Source organism: Oryzias latipes, chromosome 3, assembly GCF_002234675.1.
Source record: "Oryzias latipes chromosome 3, ASM223467v1".
NCBI lineage: Eukaryota > Metazoa > Chordata > Actinopteri > Beloniformes > Adrianichthyidae > Oryzias > Oryzias latipes.
In genome coordinates this window covers 13561416-13580231 of record NC_019861.2, presented here as the reverse complement: position 1 = coordinate 13580231, position 18816 = coordinate 13561416, and the positions used below count along the sequence as shown (strand labels likewise).

The window sequence follows — 18816 nt, the reverse complement described above, 5'->3', positions numbered from 1 at the left end:
TGTGACATAAATATAGAAACACTTGATTATCTGTTTTTTGAATGTACATGTATTAACAGTTTTTGGGAGGATTTTTTTCCCCTTGGTGCTCCTCAAAGTTTCCCTTTCCTATTTCTATTCAATTAGAAAAAAAGCAGATCATATTATTTGGAGTAGTTTCTGGTAATAATCTATTTGATTTGACATTCAATACTTTATTAATATCTGGGAAATTCTTTATTCATAAGAGCAGATTTTCAAACACCAAACCATTATTCAATACATTTTATAAAGAGATCAGTTTATATTTTAAATCTCTGAAATTAATTTAAAAAAAATGCAATAAAACTGTCTATGTTCATTCAAGATCACAGGTTGTATGAAAATCCCTAGTAGTGTAACCTACAATTGTAATTTTAATTTTATTTTAATTTTATTTATTTATTTATTTATTTATTTATTTATTTATTTATTTATTTATTTGTATTTTATTCTTTCTTTCTTTTGTAGCTATGTGTGTGTTTGAAGTTCAATAAAAAAAATCATATCGTTTTCTTGAAGATGAGGCGGGTCAAGGATGCTATTGGGTCTTGCTTCGAATACTGTTTGCTGATTGGTTCAGTCACACGTCAATCAGAAATATGCTGTTCCTTTTTCCTGTGATTCCGCCCTTGGCTGGGCTGAAGCCGAACAACTGTCTCCGCTCTCACTAGCAGGAACAGTGTGTGTCGGGGTCATCTACTGTTTCGTTAACGTCAGGTTAAGACATACTGCACCGTCTTAAGGAAGTAAGTACGTGAATTGAGTCTTGTGGCAATTCGTATTTGTTTTAAGCTTTGGCGCTTTTCCTGGTTAGCTTGTCTAGCTACAGCTAGTGGCTTGAAGCTTTAGCGTTAGCCGCCACATCTCTCAGTCTCACGCTTCGGTGGATTCAACAAATCTTGCGTAAAGTACTGACACCACCGCACCTTCGCCTCGTATTTACTTTTAAAAAAATAGTTATTTGTGGACGTTTTTGTAGGCGTCTTTAATACGAGGTGACATGAATAACAAGAAAAAAGTTAGCTAACGCATGACTCGATAGCTTGCTCTGTAAGATCGAAAGTTGCCATTGCTGTAATGTATGAAATCTTCCTAGCAGTATTCTTATTTGCATAATGTTTTAGTCGTTTTTCGTGTATTTTGACCACTAGTTTCATTGCTTGTTACTAGTACGTCAGACTATAGCTATGCACGTTAGGAGTGGAGTTGATCAAACATTGTGCCCATCCCTGTGTGTGTAAGCCAGGCACTATTAGAGAACTACTAACTAAGTAGAGAAATGCTGCCTTTTTTAAAAAAAAATTAATTTTAACACTATTTTGTCATCCTGAACCTGGAGGGATTTACTTTAAATGGGATGGCTCGCTCATTTAGTGGTTTAAACAACAGATTGTTTTTAAAGTACAAGGATCAGTGCATCTGTGGAAGAGAGAAGTAGTGACACTCATCATGTGAAAGAACAGAAGCCGTCATCTGAAGAGGCGGTTTAGCCAGCAGGCCTCTTAGTAAACGAAGGGTGTGGTCAATGTCTCAAGACACGTTTTTCTTTTTGTTTTTTTTACTTGGAGCTAAGCATTTCTCCTTAGATTTGACAGGAGGCATTTGCAGAACTTGAAAAACATGTGTTTGAAACTGTTGTGCTCCTGATATTACATTAGTCCTCGCCCTGCTCACGATACCTGTTTCCTCAGTAGTGTTGCTGATAAACTGGTATTTTTACACATATAGCTGAAACCTGGCTGTGAGCCACAAAAGCAAACAAACTTTTAGCTGTGACGAGATGTAAAAGTACGACTGAAATCTAAATCTGGTTTAATTTTTGTGCTATGAGTCATTTCAATTAATCGTCATTATATATTTATGTGATTTGTTCGTTTAAAGTGGCAGCTTAGACTCAAATGAATCCCACATGATTGTTGAAAAACAACTCATCTTCCCGGATGACTCTGGCTTCAGCTGAACAACAGTTTATTTGTTTGGTAGCTACTGACCAGCTGTTTCTGAATCTCTGTTCTCAGAATCAGAACATTAAGCATTTTCCCACTCTGGGTTCTTTGCTCCATCTGTTTTCCATCATTTTGATCACACTAATGAATCAAACTGAAGAGCTAAAACCCAATTTGCACTGTAAAACGGAGTCGATGGGAGGAGGAACTGCAGTCTTTCCCCATGGGACTTAGCTGGGTCAGTCTTTTTTTTTGTGTTTTCTGCGTGTTGTTCTGTTATCTAATTTTATTCACACACCATTTCTTGTAATATCCTCTAGCTACTAGGTACTATTTTCACAATTTCATACCGTGAGTGGTTGTCATGGATCAAATCATTTGCGAAAAAGGAAAACATTTGTTTATGCAATAAGTGAAATATCTCTTATGGTTTTAAAAGCCATTACTATTGGAAAGATGGGAATGTTTTCCTGCAGTGGCTCAGTAGGTTGGCCAACGATTGAAGATTTGGCGGTTCGCTCCCCGCTCCCCCAGTCTACTGTTGTGTCCTCCTTGGGCAAGACACTTCACCATCTCTGCCTCCAGTGTTGCTCCACTGGTGTACGAGTGCGAATCAATGTCTCGCTGATGGTCAGAGTAGGCACATATTGGCAGCCACGCCTCTGTCAGCTGTGGCAGCATCAGTAAGTTACCATCACTAACAATGAATGAGGAGTGATGAATAATCGACACACTGTGAGCACTTTGAGCATCTGGAAAAGCGCAGATTAATCCAATTCATTAATATTATTATTAGTAGTAGTAGTTCACAGGTAAATAAGGGCAGACTCGAGGTGGGTGTCCACTACACACAGTATTACTGACTTTGAGCCATCTGTTGTCTTCAAGGATTAGTAGAGTGTTGAAGGAGAAAGGAAGCCATCAGACTGGTCTGTGTGTCTCCACCTGGGCCTGAGCCCACCCTTTACCACGAGCATTTCAGTCTGCATGCTCCATTACCCCTGTCAAAGTACAGGGAAATGCATTATTTATTTAATGTGGTCAATGAAATGCCAGTGAAATATAACACCGGAGAAAGCTGGAGGCTAAAATGCTGTGATCAGTAACTCTTGTTGTGTTGTGTGTTTAGCATGCAACTTCTTACTTTGTTTTCCTGACATTAATTTTAGTATTATGTTTGGATTATGGAGACTCCAGGGGTGGTAAACACTTAAAAACATATTTTCCATCCCTCTGGACATTTTACACTAGATAATAAAGGCAATAACATCCCCTCTAGAAAGAACAGTTAGTTGATCCTTGCATGTGATTTTTTTTTTTTTTTGCTGGCAGATGCAGGTTATTAAAAAACTGAATTTATAGGCTTGCATCTACTTACTATAGTCCTACTCGGTCATCTTTTGATCTATTGTAAAAGCGTTTCCAGTGGTCTTTTATTTATAATTATGCTGTTTTTTAGCTAAAAAAAACTGTCATTTTCTAGGACACAGTCTCTGCATTATCAGAAATTTGCTTCAGAGATGTGGTTGAGACCATTGGTGTGGAGTAAGCCCACCTCCACTTCCTGTCATCCATATGTTTACTCTCTCTCCCGTTGACTTACAGCCTCTCACACCCCCAACTTAACATAAGAGGTCCAAAAAAATTTCGAGTAATGTCTGAGTTGTCCAGGTCTACAGTTTCAAACCACCTGCCAGCTTAGACGTGGAAAACAAAGACGAACATGGATGTAGTTGTCTCCAAATGGATACATCAGAATGGAGAGCTTGTTGCTTGCCGAAGTTACTTGTATGTCACACTTACAAGCTTCATTTTTGCGTCTGCTCCTGATTCGCAACAATTTGAATACAAAAATACTCAGAAATGCAATTTTAATTTCAATTTTCTTTATTTTCTTATGTCCTCCATCATGAGAAAACTGCCACAAGAGCATGTTTAAACACCAAAAACGTCATTTTCTTTGGAGTGGGATTTTACATTAAATGAAAGAAATCAATTGGTACTGTTGTTTCTTTAGTTCTTCTCTAGGATATATCACTGACTTGTACAAGATCAAATATTTCTGCCATTCATTGGCTTTATGGATTTCCTCAAATTGTTCAGGTTTAGCTAAGATTGTACCTCAGATTCTGATTGGAGTAGACTGCGAGTCCCAACACAAGTGCATGTATATCCCAAATTTAAAATCCTTTTGAAACATTATATTTATTACTTCATTTTCTTTGTAGCGTTTTTAGTTTTTTCCCATTTTATTTGCAACACCAACAATCAATATTTATAACATAGATTTACAGATTGATCCGTTGTAAGTGCAGCATCATAAAACCGTAGTCCCATGTACAGTTGGTGCCATCAAATGTCAACGTATTCATACGCTTTCATTAAAGTCATCAGTGACATTTGAGCGGGGCTCCATCTGCTGGCAGTCAAACCTGCAGATGCCCCTCCTGTTATCATTTTATGTGTCAGCGCGTGCAGCAGACTGATGCAAAGGGAGCACTGAAGCATTAGCCCAGAACAGAGCTTGGATTGTGAGGACAAGAAGCCAAACATGAGGAGCTCCGGGATCATCTGACAGTTCTCTGCTGTGGAAAAAAGGAACATTAATGTCCTAATTATACACATAAACTTTGTTTTTCTTCTCCTCTCCTGCTGTATTTGTGTTCATGTGTGGTTTTACGGTTACAGTGGGGAAGCTGGAAAAGATGAGGTCATTTTGTCAGTGGACCGTGGTCGAGTAAAGGCTTAAACTCTGTTTGAGAGGCTAGAGATTCAGGCTTTAATCTAAACTGTATTCGAAATACATTTTATATTTAAGTACACTTGCATTTGTTGAGTTTAAATCCCTGTCCTGTTTCTTCTCTGATGCAGAATCTGTTGTAAAACGTACATGTCAGTTCTGTCTGTCTTGTAAATCTTATGGGAGCTATGTTGAGTCCTGAGAAAGCTCTCCCTCTGTTCCAGCAGCTTGGATGGGTTGCATCATTGCAGGGCTGTTATTAAATCCAGCTGTGCTTATTGTTTCAGAGGGAGGGGATGAACAATGTGTATCCCGCTTCTCCATAGTCTGTTGCTGTTGTTTTCAGGAATTTTTTATTCCGTCACTCACAAAGAACTTGTGTGTTTTCTTATTTCTATTTTTTTTTCCCTCAGGCTGCTCACTGTCCTGGAGCAAGAACCGCGTGGCCCCGTTTGGCGTTTCTTAGCAATTCAAGGCCATCATGGCGTTATCTTATAAGAAGGATCTCGGCAAGTACAAGGATCTAGATGAAGATGAAATCCTCAACAACTTGTCGGCGGAGGAGCTCAAACAGCTGGAAAACGCACTGGAGGAGATGGACCCTGAGGTGAGGCTTCAGTGACTCCCACTAAGGAGTCTGCATGATCCATTACACACATTACAACAGGCATGTGATGTGCGTTAAAGAATGCTCTAATATGGCATTCACACTGAACTGTTGCTACCCAATACTTGGGTAGATGCCCACAGTTGGAAGAGGCTTGGTGTGAAATGTCAGAGGTGCAAATCTGGTGAACTTTTCTCCAGGGTTTCTTTCACAGCTCTATTGTGACACATGAAAAACTTGGTGTCAAAGACTTCCAGGTGGGCACAGAAACAGCAATTATTCATTTCTCATCCATGATCAATTTTCAATCTTTTGGCACTTCTGTGAATTAAAAAGAACGGCATCCATACATCACTACCAAATCTGAGTCTCCGATTGGTCAAAGTTCAACTAGTTTAACTTTTAAGCGTGTTCAGTGGCTGCATGTTTTTTATGTAGAGCCTTAAACGGTTGTAGAAAACTGCGTAGCGGCGTGTGAATGCTTATGTATTGAAAGCAGAAACCCGAAAGACGCTATTATGGGTGTTGACATCTCAGACTGATCTGAGATAACAATCAGACTTTTTATTGAAAGTGGTCGCTTGAACGCGCGTTGCTGAGGGCGGTTTGAACGTAGCTTATAATGTCACGTCGGTTTTTGGTTTCTTCAAACCCCCATTCCAAAAACTTTGACGTGGCTGTTAAATCAGCTGAATCTTGCATATTTTTAACCGTGTTGCTGCCATTACTGAGAAGCTAGAAAGTATTGATTCAAATGAGGCTATTCATTTAAAAGACTGGACTTTTCTAGACTAAAACTAATCTGACCCAGGTTTTCAGTAAAGGCAAGTCCAGGAATAGTGAGAGAATATACAGGAGGCTGACCTTGAGGATCAGGGATTGAAAAACTGCGTCCGTATTGGACGATGGCAGGTTGGGTCAACAAATCCAAGCTTCCACTCTCATTTGTTTACCGTCACAAAGTTTACAGAAGGAAGAATTTCCTGTTCAAGTCTTGAAACACGTTAAACTGGTTGGTATAGTGATTGTTTTGGGGAGATATCCTGTTCAAAGTGTTAGATTTTAGATAAAGATGGCAGAAGATGCATCTCAATCAGATTTAAACCATAGAAGTGATGTTCATTTTTGCTTACACTTAAACAGAACTGAAGATTTGAAGTTGTCGTTTACTTTTGTGTTTTTGTTTTTCTCAGAATGCTCTGCTACCAGCCGGTTTACGCCAAAAAGACCAGACGACTAAAAGCACTACAGGACCATATGATCGGGACCGCCTTCTCAAATACCTGGAGAAAGAAGCCATGGAGCACAAAGACAGAGATGACATAGTGCCCTTCACTGGAGAGAGAAAAGGTATCTAGGTCCACTATTGTTCTTACCAGCTTACATTTAGTTGTTCTTATGTTAAAGAAAGATCAAATCTGATGATGAAAAGAGAATTTGAAATAGCATTGTTGGAAAGTTGTCTAGTAATTCCTAAAAAAAGCACCAAAAGAAAAGCAGAAGTGAATATGCGTCAGTATTGATCGATCTGATGTCTCTGCTCACACTCATGCATGCTGTACACTATCTTTATTTTCAAGCTTTTTTTTGGTTTACCTTTAAATCTAAAAAAAGCAACTCTCGTCTTTTTGTCATCTGAATGCACATTCTGTGTATATATAATGTTTTAAAAAAAAATACTTTTAAATCAGTTAGTCACCTAATGTAATTATAATTAGAGGAAATGGATGGAAGCTCGCCGTCTTCAAGGTTCTCTTCTTACATAAGGGAGTCAGGTTTAATGTTGGACCCCCACAGTCACACAGCTAGATCTTCTCCTCATGCTGCATTTTTAGATACAGATTCACACCTTACATTTCATTTTATTTTTACTTCAATTTTTACATTTTTGTATCGTTTTTTTTTTTTTTACTTTAACCTATGTATCAGGCTAAAGTATGTATTGACGCAGCAAGAGATTATGTTTGGGTGGGGTAACCTAAGGAATCTTCTGACATTCCCACGTTGATGTGTTTTCTGGACCTTCCCCTCATGACAGACTGTTGTTGCATATTAGCCCTACATGCCCCATGAGGGAGGCAGACGGGGTGTTTACTCGTGAGCATCATCAGCCTTTATTAGGACTGTAAATGAATCTGTTAGGTTGATAGTACTATCAAGATTTGATTGTTTTAAAGCTGTATTTTAGTGATCAGTCTTTTGTATACAGTTTAACTGTCTGAGTGTCCTAAATTTCTCAATCTGAACTTGGGTCCTTTGGTTGAGAAAGCTGCTGTAGTCTTTGGTGTTTATTTTGATTTTCACAATGATTGTTCATCTTTTAAAATATGTACTTAAATGAGGGATGAAATATTTAAAAAGTATATTGTACTGCTGTTTGATCATCTTTAACTTCCAGACTACTGTCTTTCTGTCAGCATTTTTTAATGCACCAATGAATGGAGCCCGTCTGATAACATAGTACACAAAAAAATAACAACTTATAGCCATGTGATGGTTAAAAAGGGCAAACAAAATAGTAGTTTTTGGTCATAAAGTAGTTAAAATCTGTGAACGGCCATAATTTGTTCTTACGTTTAAACCGTAAGAAAATAATAATTCATGACCAATAAAATAGTTTAAACTTGTCAAAAAAGTTTAAATTTGTGGCTAAAAAATAGTCAAATTGTGTGAATGACATGACAATGCATGTCTGTAAATAATGAAAATAGAAATTGGTGTACTAATTATTCAAATCAACATAATTTCAACATAATCTGTTGGGTTGATAAAGAGTGAAGCTACGTGATGACAGATGTTTTATTTTATGCTGAGAGTGAGCTACAAATGCTTTCGAGAAATCCTCGTTTTGCAAGGAATCATCCTTTCTGAGAGTTTTAACTGGATTTGTGAGAGCCTGGTTGCTTTACTGCTTTAAATATAGCAGAATTGATTTCTGTAATTTTCTTTAAAGCTTGTTTAGGGTTGATGAAACTCTTATGCTCTCTGTTATTGGTGTTGCCAGCATTTATTTTTTTAAATATTGTGTGATACTCTTAGAAATTATCAGTTAGTGCTTTTTTCTTAAGAAAAAAAGAGCAAGAGAAGTGATTAAACATGCTGGAACACTTTGGAGTACTTCCTTTTTACAGAGGAAGGAATTTTTCTTTTGGATCTCTAGGGATTCTAGACTTACTCCCTCACTGGAGAGAACATATAAATAAAACTGATGTCTGTTGTTGAACTGCGACGTTAGAAATGATGCAGGGTGTGTGTGTGTGGGGGTGTGGGTGTGTGTGTGTGTGGGGGGGGTGTGTGTGTGTGTGTGCTGGATGTTTTCCTTTCTTCCCTCAAAGGAGCAGCATGATGGATTTCAGTGGGTCTGTGGAATGTAGTTGTTTCACTTCCACTTGTTATGCTGCACCCCTCCTGCTGATTAATTCGGTAGCCTCGAATGTTTGTGCTCGTACTTTCATTTAATGGACGCGTCAGCGGAAAACATGAAATGCGCCAACGTCACAGCAACTGCTGCAGTGGGAATATACTTGCTGATAAAATTTTCCATAGTCGACATCGGCATTTCCAAGTCCTCCCGATTGGACATGAGTATGGGAGGGGAAAAGGCCACAGTGGTGGGGGATTGGTAACAGCCAGGTCTCTGTTTGTGTCTTTGAAGTCGATTTGATGGCTGCATTTTAAGACGGTAAATGAACAAAAGGAGTAGTTCCTAACCTGAAACTGAACACATGGAAGTTTACTGAGGCAGAAGCTGAAAGGGCCAACGCCCGCACAAGGCTCTCAAGCAGAAACATCTCCTTTTTTACATGGGGGAGGCACCTGTTGTTGTTGATGCTATCTCACAGCAATATATGCATTTCTGTTTCTGTGTTGAAAGTTTTTTTTTTAATTATTATTTCTAATAATCTAAAAATCAAACCAACCTTTTCAAGTTTTTTCGGAGGAAAAGTTGATTGTTCCTCAAAATCTGTTTTTGTGGAGAATCCCTTTTCTTCCCAGTCAAGTCGTCTTTTGATTTATTTTAAAAGTGTTCCCTTTATCGATTTTGTAGAGCGGCAGTAGTTCAATTGAAATTCAACTTTGAGTTGTCTCAGAGACTGTTGGCGTGGAGTAAGCCTGGCCTCGTTTCCCATCATCGCTTTGTTCGCTCTCTCCCGCTAGCTTACAGTCCCTCAAACCCCCAACTGTAACATTACAAAAATCCATCCAGCTGGACAGTTTTGAGCCAGATGCCAGCTCAGATGAGGAAAATGAAGGTGTACATGGTTAATAGTCGTCTAGAAATGGATGCATCACAATGGATCAGAGCAGGGAGCTTGTGGCTGAAGCTTCTCCATCACACCTCCAAGCCTCTTCCAACGTCTGCTCCTAATTCACAATGATTTGACTAAAGGAATACTCAGAAGTCCAATTTTAGTTTAGTTTTTTTACATTTGTCCTCTGTTGTGAGAACAAAGAACAAGTTAAAACCACTAAAAGCACCATTTTCATTGGAGTGGGTCTTGAATGTTGTCATTTTAAGGTTAATCATAAATAGTGTCTTCCTGTGGACCTCTGCAGAAGGCCAGACTCTCGGGGCTCTAGCTTTGTGTCCCTCTGCTTCCCTACATCCTGAGTTAAATGTCACTCCAGAGGGGCTGGCTCTGAAAGCTGCCTAATGACTGTATTTACTGTTTGCTGGTTTCAGGAAGGGCCAGAGCCCCCACCATGGGACCAGTTTCAACTGTTTGACTGGTTTGAATTAGGACAGAGGGAATGTGGGGGCTGTGTAGAAGGGCATATACTGGACTGATCTCTCTGTCATCTGGAACAGCTTGTTGGATCAGCAGTTCCTTTTAGATTAGACCCCAGTCATTGTTCAGCTGCTTCCTTTGGACTTTCCGTTTCTTGGATAAGATTTATGAAAGCGATTCTGTAGCATAATTAAAAATAAAAGTCTATACCAGAAATGCTTTTTGATTTTCAAAATGAAGCTGCATTTCTTGACTCAAAATTAAAAAGAAAAAGCAATCCGTCAAAATGCTTTTTCTTTTTCTTCTTCAACAGTGCTTATTCTGTCACTTAATTAAAAGGATAAAGAAAATGGGCGGGGCGGTGACGTCAGTGCTTTCTCCGTGTGTCCGGCTGCTAACAGACACATATTAGGGGCAGTGGAGCTTTGTGTTAGCGGCAGAGAAGAGGGCTTTGTGATGGTTGTGAACTCCTGATGATTGTACATAGCCAGAGTTTGGGATCGCGGGGTTTCGCAAGGCCGAGGCGACTGCCGGTCCGAAGACAAAGCTAGCCCAGGGAGGTGCGTCCGAAGGAGGACAGCAGAAGGCGGAAATGCTGCTATGTAGGCCTGAGAAGCTGTGTGCAATCATCAGGAGTTCACAACCATCATAAAGCCCTCTCCTCTGCCACTAACACAGAGCTACATGCCTGGCCGCACTGCTCCTAGCATGTGTCTCTTAGCAGCCGGACACACGGAGATAGCACTGATGTCATCGCCCCGCCTCCCCGCTGGAAACGCTAAGTGGAAATGCTAAGTGGAAATGCTAAGTGGAAATGCTAAGTGGAAATGCTAAGTGGAAATGCTAAGTGGAATTGATAAGTGGAATTGATGAATGCGATAGTTTTTGCAGGGTGGATGTGAAAATGAAAATGCAATCCCCTCTTTGCATTTTCATTTCATTTTAATTATGACACAGAATAAGCGGTTTTAAAGTATAAAAGGAAAAAGCTTTTTGAAGTATTGATTTTTCATTTTAATTTTGAGTCATTTGATGGAGCTTCATTTTGAACATTAAAAAGCATTTCTGTTAATCCATTTTAACTGTCAAATTAGACATTTCTAAATGAATTTTGCTACACATTTACCAGAGAACATTTTGAAAATGAAATGTCAAATACCATTTTCTTTATCCTTTTAATTAAGTGACAGAATAAGCGGTGTTGAAGAAGAAAAAGAAAAAGTATTTTGACGGAATGCTTTTTCTTTTTAATTTTGAGTCAAGAAATGCAGCTTCATTTTGAAAATCAAAAAGCATTTCTGGTTTTGACTTTTATTTTTAATTATGCTACAGAATCGCTTCCATAGAGATCGGTTGTTGGGGCACAACTCCAGCTGTCATACTTGGACGTCATTCAGCTTGACTGAACCGCAAATCTTAAATAAATGTGTATTGCCACAACAGACCTACTGTTCTCTATACACATTTGTTAAGCACTCCCTTCCTCCTTTGAAGCATTATTGCTAGAATAAATGTTGGGACTCGGGTTGAAGTTTTTGTTCTGTTTGGTTTTTTAAAGACCCACTTTAATGAACATGGGGTTTTGAGTGTTTTTTTAACATGATCTTGTGACATTTTTCCCACGATGTAGGACATCTTTTGAGAAAATGAAGCCCAGAATTGCATTTCTGAGTATTTTTAATTCAAATCATTGTTTTGAAAAATGTTGTTTGAAAAAAGAGGTTATTTGTAGCGTGGAAAATACATGGAGCTCCGCTCCATTCGGATTCATCCACTTGCAGAAGAATAGATCCACGTCTTTGTTTTCCTCATCTGAGTCGGCATCCGGCTCAAAACAGTACAGCTTCGATATTGCTGGCCATGTTTGTTGCACTGCTAATGTTAGCTTGAGGTTGTGAGGGGCTGTAAGCTAGCGAGAGAGAGTGTAAACACAGGGATGATGGGATATGTGTTGGCCTTACTCTGTACTGGAAACGCTTTTAAAACGTATAAAAAAAAATGATCGGAGTGAGATTTTATGTTGGATGCAAATAAAATGTTAGTGCTATATAAATAATGTAAACTCTTTTAGCTTCTTGTTCAGACAGTCACTGTGTTTTATGGACCTGTTTGCTTGTGGACCTCTACACTCTAACTGTTGTCTGATGACTGTGGGATGACTTGGGCACCGGAAGAGAACGCAGGGGATTCATGCAGCAACATGAAACTCCTAATATGATCAGCCTTTAGGAATCACGCCTTCTCTGTATGCATCAACATTCTCTCTTGATGGATGCTTTAAAGAAGGTTTCTTAAAACCTTTCTCTACAGGCAAAGCTTTTGTTCCTAAGGAAAAGCCAATGGAAAGCCGTCAGGAGGAGGTGACAAACCTGGATCCAGAGCTGGAGGAGGCTCTGTCCAGTGCCACAGACACGGAGCTGTGCGATCTAGCAGGTAAAAATAAATGCAAAGTTTGTAGTCAAAAGGCCTCCAGAAGCTGAACTCTCCATGAGGGTTTCACTGAAAAGGAATTTGGATCCTGAACTTGGCAGGAGCAGGAAAGAAAGCTCCATTCTCCCTGACTTTCTCTGGGCTCAGTCTGTTGGTACGAGAGTTGACGGATGGAAAAGTCAGACCACTCCTCTGCCACCTCATTCAAATTTTATTCTTTTGGTCATGACTTAATAATCCTCCTGCACAACTTTTGCAGCGATCCTGGGTGTTCACACACTGGTCACCAGTAATAAGACGTACGACGGGACTGGAGCTACAGAGGGCCACAACAGTGAGTCGAATGAGGAACTGAACGCTGCTCAGAAGTTGGCATGCAGTCCAACTTTTGCTGCTTTTTCTCCAGATGTAATCAAAGGGGAGAAGATGAACCCAGTGTTTGACGAGCCTCCTAATCCCACTAACGTGGAAGAAACTCTCCAGAGGATAAAAAGCAACGACAGCTCCTTAAAAGAAGTCAACCTCAACAACATTAAGGTGAAACGGGGACGTCCTGTGTGCATCTATGACTGTTACACTCTTGACTAATCGCTGTGTCCTTTGATTTTTGCAGAACATTCCTATTCCTACATTAAAAGACTTTGCCAAAGCAATGGAGAAGAACACGCATGTCACGAAGTTTAGTCTGGCGGCAACGCGCAGTAATGACCCCGTTGCTGGGGTGAGATAATAATAATAATAATAAACTTTATTTGTATAGCACCTTTCCAGATAAAAATCACAAAGTGCTTCACAGTACAACACGATAAAACAACAGTAAAACACAGATGGAGGGAGGGGGCTCCTAATAGCTTTGTTTACACATGGCAGCTCTGAATTTACGCTCTCTTGTTGTTTTTGTATTCTCGTCCTTCCCTTCCTCCATCTCCCAGGCTTTTAGCGACATGCTCCGAGAGAATAAGTCGCTGAGAAGTTTGAACCTGGAGTCAAACTTCATCACCGGCGTCGGAGTGCAGGCTTTAGTCGAAGCGTTGCGAGACAACGACACTCTCACAGAAATCAAGATTGACAACCAGGTGGGTACGACATGCGAATTCATCCACATCTGAGGGCTGAAAACTCTCCAAATCCGCACACAGATGTAGGTTGTTGTGGCTTGTGTGTGCGTGGAATGGGAACTTCCAACTCCAGATGGAATCAGTCATTTATGAAGTGTTACCAAGGCGCTTCCTGTAGAAAACATGAAAAAGAGGCGGCTCCACTGGGATAGAAACAGATTTTGTTTTAAGGAAGTGTCCTTATGTTTACATCATGCTTTTTACAATGGACAACTTCAACGTGAATATGTATTTATTCATACTTCAGCCTGTTTGATTGACCATAAAGTCTGTCTGTCACTAGTTAAACCTTTAAAACTGTTGTGAACTTTTTGGTAAAAGATTGTTTTACTTCTTATATTTGTATTTGTTTAGCTGCCATTTTCTGCTTATTTCCCTAAAAGATTCTGTTTGCATTACTACACAGCACTCCTCTGTTCTATACGGGGGGGGGGGTGTGGCCTGCACAAAGTTTAAAAGTCGAATCAAGCAGCTCATTTTCCACCACATATTCACCCACCTCACCTATTGGGACAATGCAGAAATGAAGCAAACACAGTTTTTAGGCCACATGTAGTGTTTCCTCGCTTTATCCGGGTTTTGGTTTTGCGGTTCATTTTCAGTGCAGTCTTGCATACTTTTTTTTTTCTTTAAACAACGGACTTTGTTCTGCTTCCTCTTTGGCTGAAGACTATGGCCAAATCCATAGAAATGTTTGCTCATGAGCAGATCTTTGGTTCCTACAAAGGTTTGAACTTTGAGAGGTTAAACTAAAGAGTGTGAAAATGTTCATGTCTGACTGAGAAAAGTGTAGAAAATGTGCAGTGAGGGGTTTTACAGCCTTCAAACATCTGGAGTCCTACTTTGTGGATTTCACCTATCGTAGGGGATTTTTAGAACAAAAAACCAGGGAACTCTGCATTCCAAAACCGTTTTAAACTCACTTTGTGACTTCTAATCTGGATTAAATGCAGCTTTGTTTACCTTCTGCAGTGAAGGGGTACAGAGGTGAAGCTAATTTGCAGGATTTAAAAAGAAGCCTTTCTGTTCAAAAGTGTCAAAACGAATCTCTTCCCCGCTGTTTGGTCCGAGTACGTTTGATTCCGGTTTAGAAAACTGAAATCTGGAAAAGATCTTTTTTTTTTTTGATGAAAATGACTTCAATGTGTTGATTTCTGTGTACTTCAGAGGCAGCAGCTGGGCACCACTGCAGAGATGGAGATCGCTAAGATGCTGGAAGAAAACAACACCATATTGAAGTTTGGTTACCATTTTACTCAACAAGGGCCTCGCTCCAGAGCGGCTGCAGCTATCACCAAGAACAATGACTTAGGTATGTTTCACGCGCCAAAAAAGAAGGATTTTCATGTGTTGTGGAATCATTGGAATATTGGGGCAGTCTTCTTATTGGGGAAGAAACATCTGTTTCTTCCACAAGACAGCAGTGACCTCTACTCTCTCTTTTAGCCCCTCCCCCTGTCAGAGCCGCGATAGCACAGGTCTGATGCATGGGTGTGTCGAGGCTTCAGCGATAACAATGACCTCTCTCACGGTGTTTGAATGAAGCATTCACTGCAATAACGGGTTGAAATCGAGCACTGCGTGGTGATGACATCACACCTCTGGGTTTCTGTTCATGCTGACGCACGCGGTTGTAAACGCTGACTGTTGCTCATGATGACTCACTTCTCTGTGGATAACTAACAAGCATTAAGAAAGATTCCTGGTTAAGAAGCATGCTTTCTTATAGATCTCCTGTTTAGTTTTTAAACGTTGTTGTTTTTGGGCCTCACACCTTCATCCACTTTGTTTCTCCCTCTAGTCCGCAGGAGGCGACTGGAGAAGGACCCGTAGGCGCGGACGGCCAACGCTTCTTCCAGCCGATTCAGTTTTTCATCTCATCGTGTGGAATACTTCCGGGCGGCATCCTCGTCTCGCCTTACTGTGCGGAAACTCTTGTGCCAAACGTGCGGGGCAAGAACATGCATCTGAGAAAAAGGGGAACAAACTGGAAAAAAAACGCCCTCTCCTGTTCACATGTTCAAACTTGTTTTTTTGTGTTTTTTTTTTATGTCTTTGAAGATGTAAACCTTATTAGGTTTTTTAGTACTTCCCATTCCCGTTGCTTCTTTTTTGAGCCTTCACATTATGTTCTGACATTCCACTCGCTTTTTCCTTTTTTTATATATACAACCCTATTATCTAACTAATTAATCATAACCAAGTAACAAAAATCAACTAAAGCCCTCCCCTCTGTATATTTTGCTTTACCGATTCCTGTCAAATTCTTGAATTAAAACCTGCTGATTCTAAACTGTCACCGTCTCTGATCGGATCTTCAGAAAGTGGAAGGCAGGGTGTTGTGTTGAGGACAGAAGAATGCTAATAGCAGCAGAGATAGTGAAGGTTGATGTGACCAAGGCGACTTAAAGTTAGTTCAAAACCTTCTCCTGGGTTTGTGTAAATTAAATACTGTAATTATTCATATTTTAATGCTCTAAATATCTTGTTTGGGACGGTTCTGATTCTTTTTTTTTTTTTGCCTAGCTTGATGGGTTTTAATCAAGCAATACGCAAAAGGTGATGTTAATTCCAGTTAAAGCATTGTTTGCTCAATTATGCCAAAGACTAATGCGTTCAATGTTTAACAAAAACCGATCACTCTAGCTGTCTTCGCTTTGCCCTCCACTGTTTCTGTGGAACTCAAATGCTCATTCCTAGAAGACGCAGACGTCATCTAGTCATCCTTAGATTGAATCTGGAGCAACCGCTTCGATATATTTCACCAGAGCTTAGTAAAAGTGAGGCGTCGTGGTGATTTTGTCCGTTTGCATCAAGTTACAGGTTCTTGCTCACACAAATGTGCTTCTAAACCGGATTTATTCAGGCCATACTTGAACTTGTATATATTGTTTCTTGGCGCGATGTGTTGGCATGACTTTTCCACCATGTTTCTTTGACCAAAACAAAACATCTGCAGCATTTTGTTCTTGGGACGTTTTATAACAATGCACTTTTCTGTGGTTGTGTCTGCTGTTTCTTCAAAACTTTTTTTTTTTGTTTTCTTACATTCCTTTTTTTATTTTCTTGTGAACAGTCTGTTCAAACGGAAACCGCTTCTTTGTGGGGCTTGTCTGTGTTCTGCAATTCATATATTGTATTTTTAACTGCACAGTACCATCTCAAGTTTAAAACTGTACTCATACAGATGGATACACACAGTCTGTATTGCATAACCTCATAAGTCACTGCTGAGATTCTGTTTTTTGTTCTAAAACCCAGGTGTTCACACAAAGACATTGTATTATAAAGACACAAAACTGGTTAAAAGCACTGCTGAATATAAGACATTCTCTACAATAAATGTTTTTACGTAATGCAGTCGTGTTTTCAGTCATTTGATTTATTTTTTTTATTTTTTAGTTGGTTTTCTGTTGATTGAAACCCCTCGAGCAGATGTGTTATTTCAGCACATTATTGTTACATTATTAATAACAGTACTACAAAGCATCCTGGACAAGTTACAATTTCATTTTTTATTAAATTCATATATTATTTTCCCTAAAAAAAAAGATACAGTGATGCGTAAAGTGTGACCAAAAAACAAAACTTTTGCACGTTCTGCCTTTTAAGTGCAGCATTTGTTCCGTTGAAGCCCAAAAATCAATTTTTCCAACACTTTGTCCTGTGTGCCTTTGAAAAGCCTACTTTGCTTTATAGTTTGCATTTGATGCAAAACAAAGGCGAGGCTTCACATATTTTTAGATCGGATGGTGTTTTTGAAGGGAACAAAACCCCAAAAGTGCTAGATAGCCACCCGGCTGGCTTGTTGTGTGCATCACATTTAGAGTAAATGAAAACCAGATGATAAGACCAGAGGGGGGAGGTTCTGCGATCAGCTAAATCGTTTAATTTTTAACAGACTGATAACCTGATTCCTGATTTTTCCATCTTTGGAATGATGATGTTTTATGAGCTCTGTTAGCATTACATCACCAATGGACGTCCCGCACTTCAAATAGCTCTATAAATGGAGCATAGATGCAGGCTTTAATCTGATCCAGTTGTCAGATTTGTTTGAACATGCCTGAGAGTTGATGTCATGGAGCTGACTCCATCCGTCTCTGCTTCCTGTGCCAGAGTGTTGCAGCGAGCTGCACGTCACCCGGTGAGGCTGGGAGGATCACTCATCTGCTTTTACTCTGACAGCACACGAACTCCAAGATGGTGACATGTTGAACATGCCTCTGCATGGGAGGAAGAAAGAGTCAGCTTGTTTGTAACGTTCAGAGAGAAGGCTATATTTAGATTTAAGTCAGGGGGAGGATCTGTCAATTGGAAGATGAAGCTTTAAGGGAGATTAGACTTAGCATTCCATGCGCAGCACACACAAAAAATCCTTTGCCATTACTCAAATGAAACTGTTAGCTCAAAATATTAAATTGTAAACAAGCCTGATCATCCGTTAAGTTGCAACTGGAGGTCAGAATTTGGAATTTTTCTGGTTGAAGAAGTCATGCTGATGGGAACTAGGGTGGTCTCTATTGTCCGCTTGTAGTGCACCAGGTTTAGCTTAGTTAAACATCTGTGTGAGGACAACGGCCAATTGGAAACGTGGCCGACTGCAGCTGATAAAGGCCATTTCCATGAGGAGAGATCTCAGAATTCAGTGCAGAAAGTTCATAACTCTGTGGTAGTTGGGCCCTGGGCCGATGAAGTCCTGCAGGCAGTGGAACCCTCTGGAATCTGGAGAAAGAAAATTCTAAGAATTTAAAGGCAAAGGCAAGAATGTGATTGGAAGAGAAGAAAGGTGGGCAATATAGCTACTGGTTCAGAATAAAGGCTTAAGGATAAGTTGCATGTAGAGGCAACAGCGGACCAGAGTTTTTGGAGGCGAGATGGATCTTTTCTATTGAAACTGTACAAAAGCTTCCCTTCCACCTGCAGTCTCTTTACCTAAAAGGAGACTGCAGGTGGTAAAAAGAAATAAATTGGTATTCATTCAAAAAACTAACTTTAAAGTAAAAAGTAAGTAAGTAGAAAAGTAAAACAAAATGAACTAACTCAAACTTTATTCAACTCATTCATAAACAGTTGAAGGACAGTGCGAATCACAAGTTGAACTAAATCCTTCTGACATACTTTTGTGGGCCGTGTATCACAGAAAATCAATCAAACACAACCACAATGAAGCCGCGTTAGATTATAAAGCAGATATTCTATTTTTGCAAAACATTCCAAGATT

At 39.7% G+C, this 18816-nt stretch overlaps 1 protein-coding gene across 3 annotated transcripts; it reads left to right on the top strand.

Annotated features, from left to right (window-relative positions):
• Positions 1-630: 630 nt before the first annotated feature.
• On the top strand, positions 631-16952 carry tmod3 (tropomodulin 3). Of its 3 annotated transcripts, none has more exons than XM_011488522.3 (11): positions 631-763; positions 5121-5314; positions 6508-6664; positions 12355-12477; positions 12734-12808; positions 12881-13011; positions 13088-13195; positions 13407-13550; positions 14760-14904; positions 15039-15070; positions 15394-16952. In XM_011488522.3, exons 2-11 carry the CDS (start codon positions 5189-5191, stop codon positions 15649-15651), a joined length of 1299 nt encoding a protein of 432 aa, XP_011486824.2. In that variant the 5' UTR covers positions 631-763; positions 5121-5188; the 3' UTR covers positions 15652-16952. The 3 variants fall into 3 exon arrangements, with proteins under 3 accessions (XP_011486824.2, XP_020568232.1, XP_004066959.1); XM_020712573.2 differs by having other exon boundaries at positions 631-767; XM_004066911.4 differs by lacking the exon at positions 15039-15070 and having other exon boundaries at positions 633-767; positions 15394-15563.
• The last annotated feature ends 1864 nt before the right edge of the window (positions 16953-18816 follow it).

What these genes read in the sequence shown, in the direction of transcription:
- tmod3 (XM_011488522.3), top strand. Translation starts at nt 5,189, where the DNA reads ATGGCGTTATCTTATAAGAAGGATCTCGGCAAGTACAAGGATCTAGAT. An exon ending in CTTCACTGGAGAGAGAAAAG is followed by an intron (nt 6,665 to 12,354) that starts GTATCTAGGTCC and finishes CTTTCTCTACAG; the next exon opens with GCAAAGCTTTTGTTCCTAAG. An exon ending in TCAACCTCAACAACATTAAG is followed by an intron (nt 13,012 to 13,087) that starts GTGAAACGGGGA and finishes TGATTTTTGCAG; the next exon opens with AACATTCCTATTCCTACATT.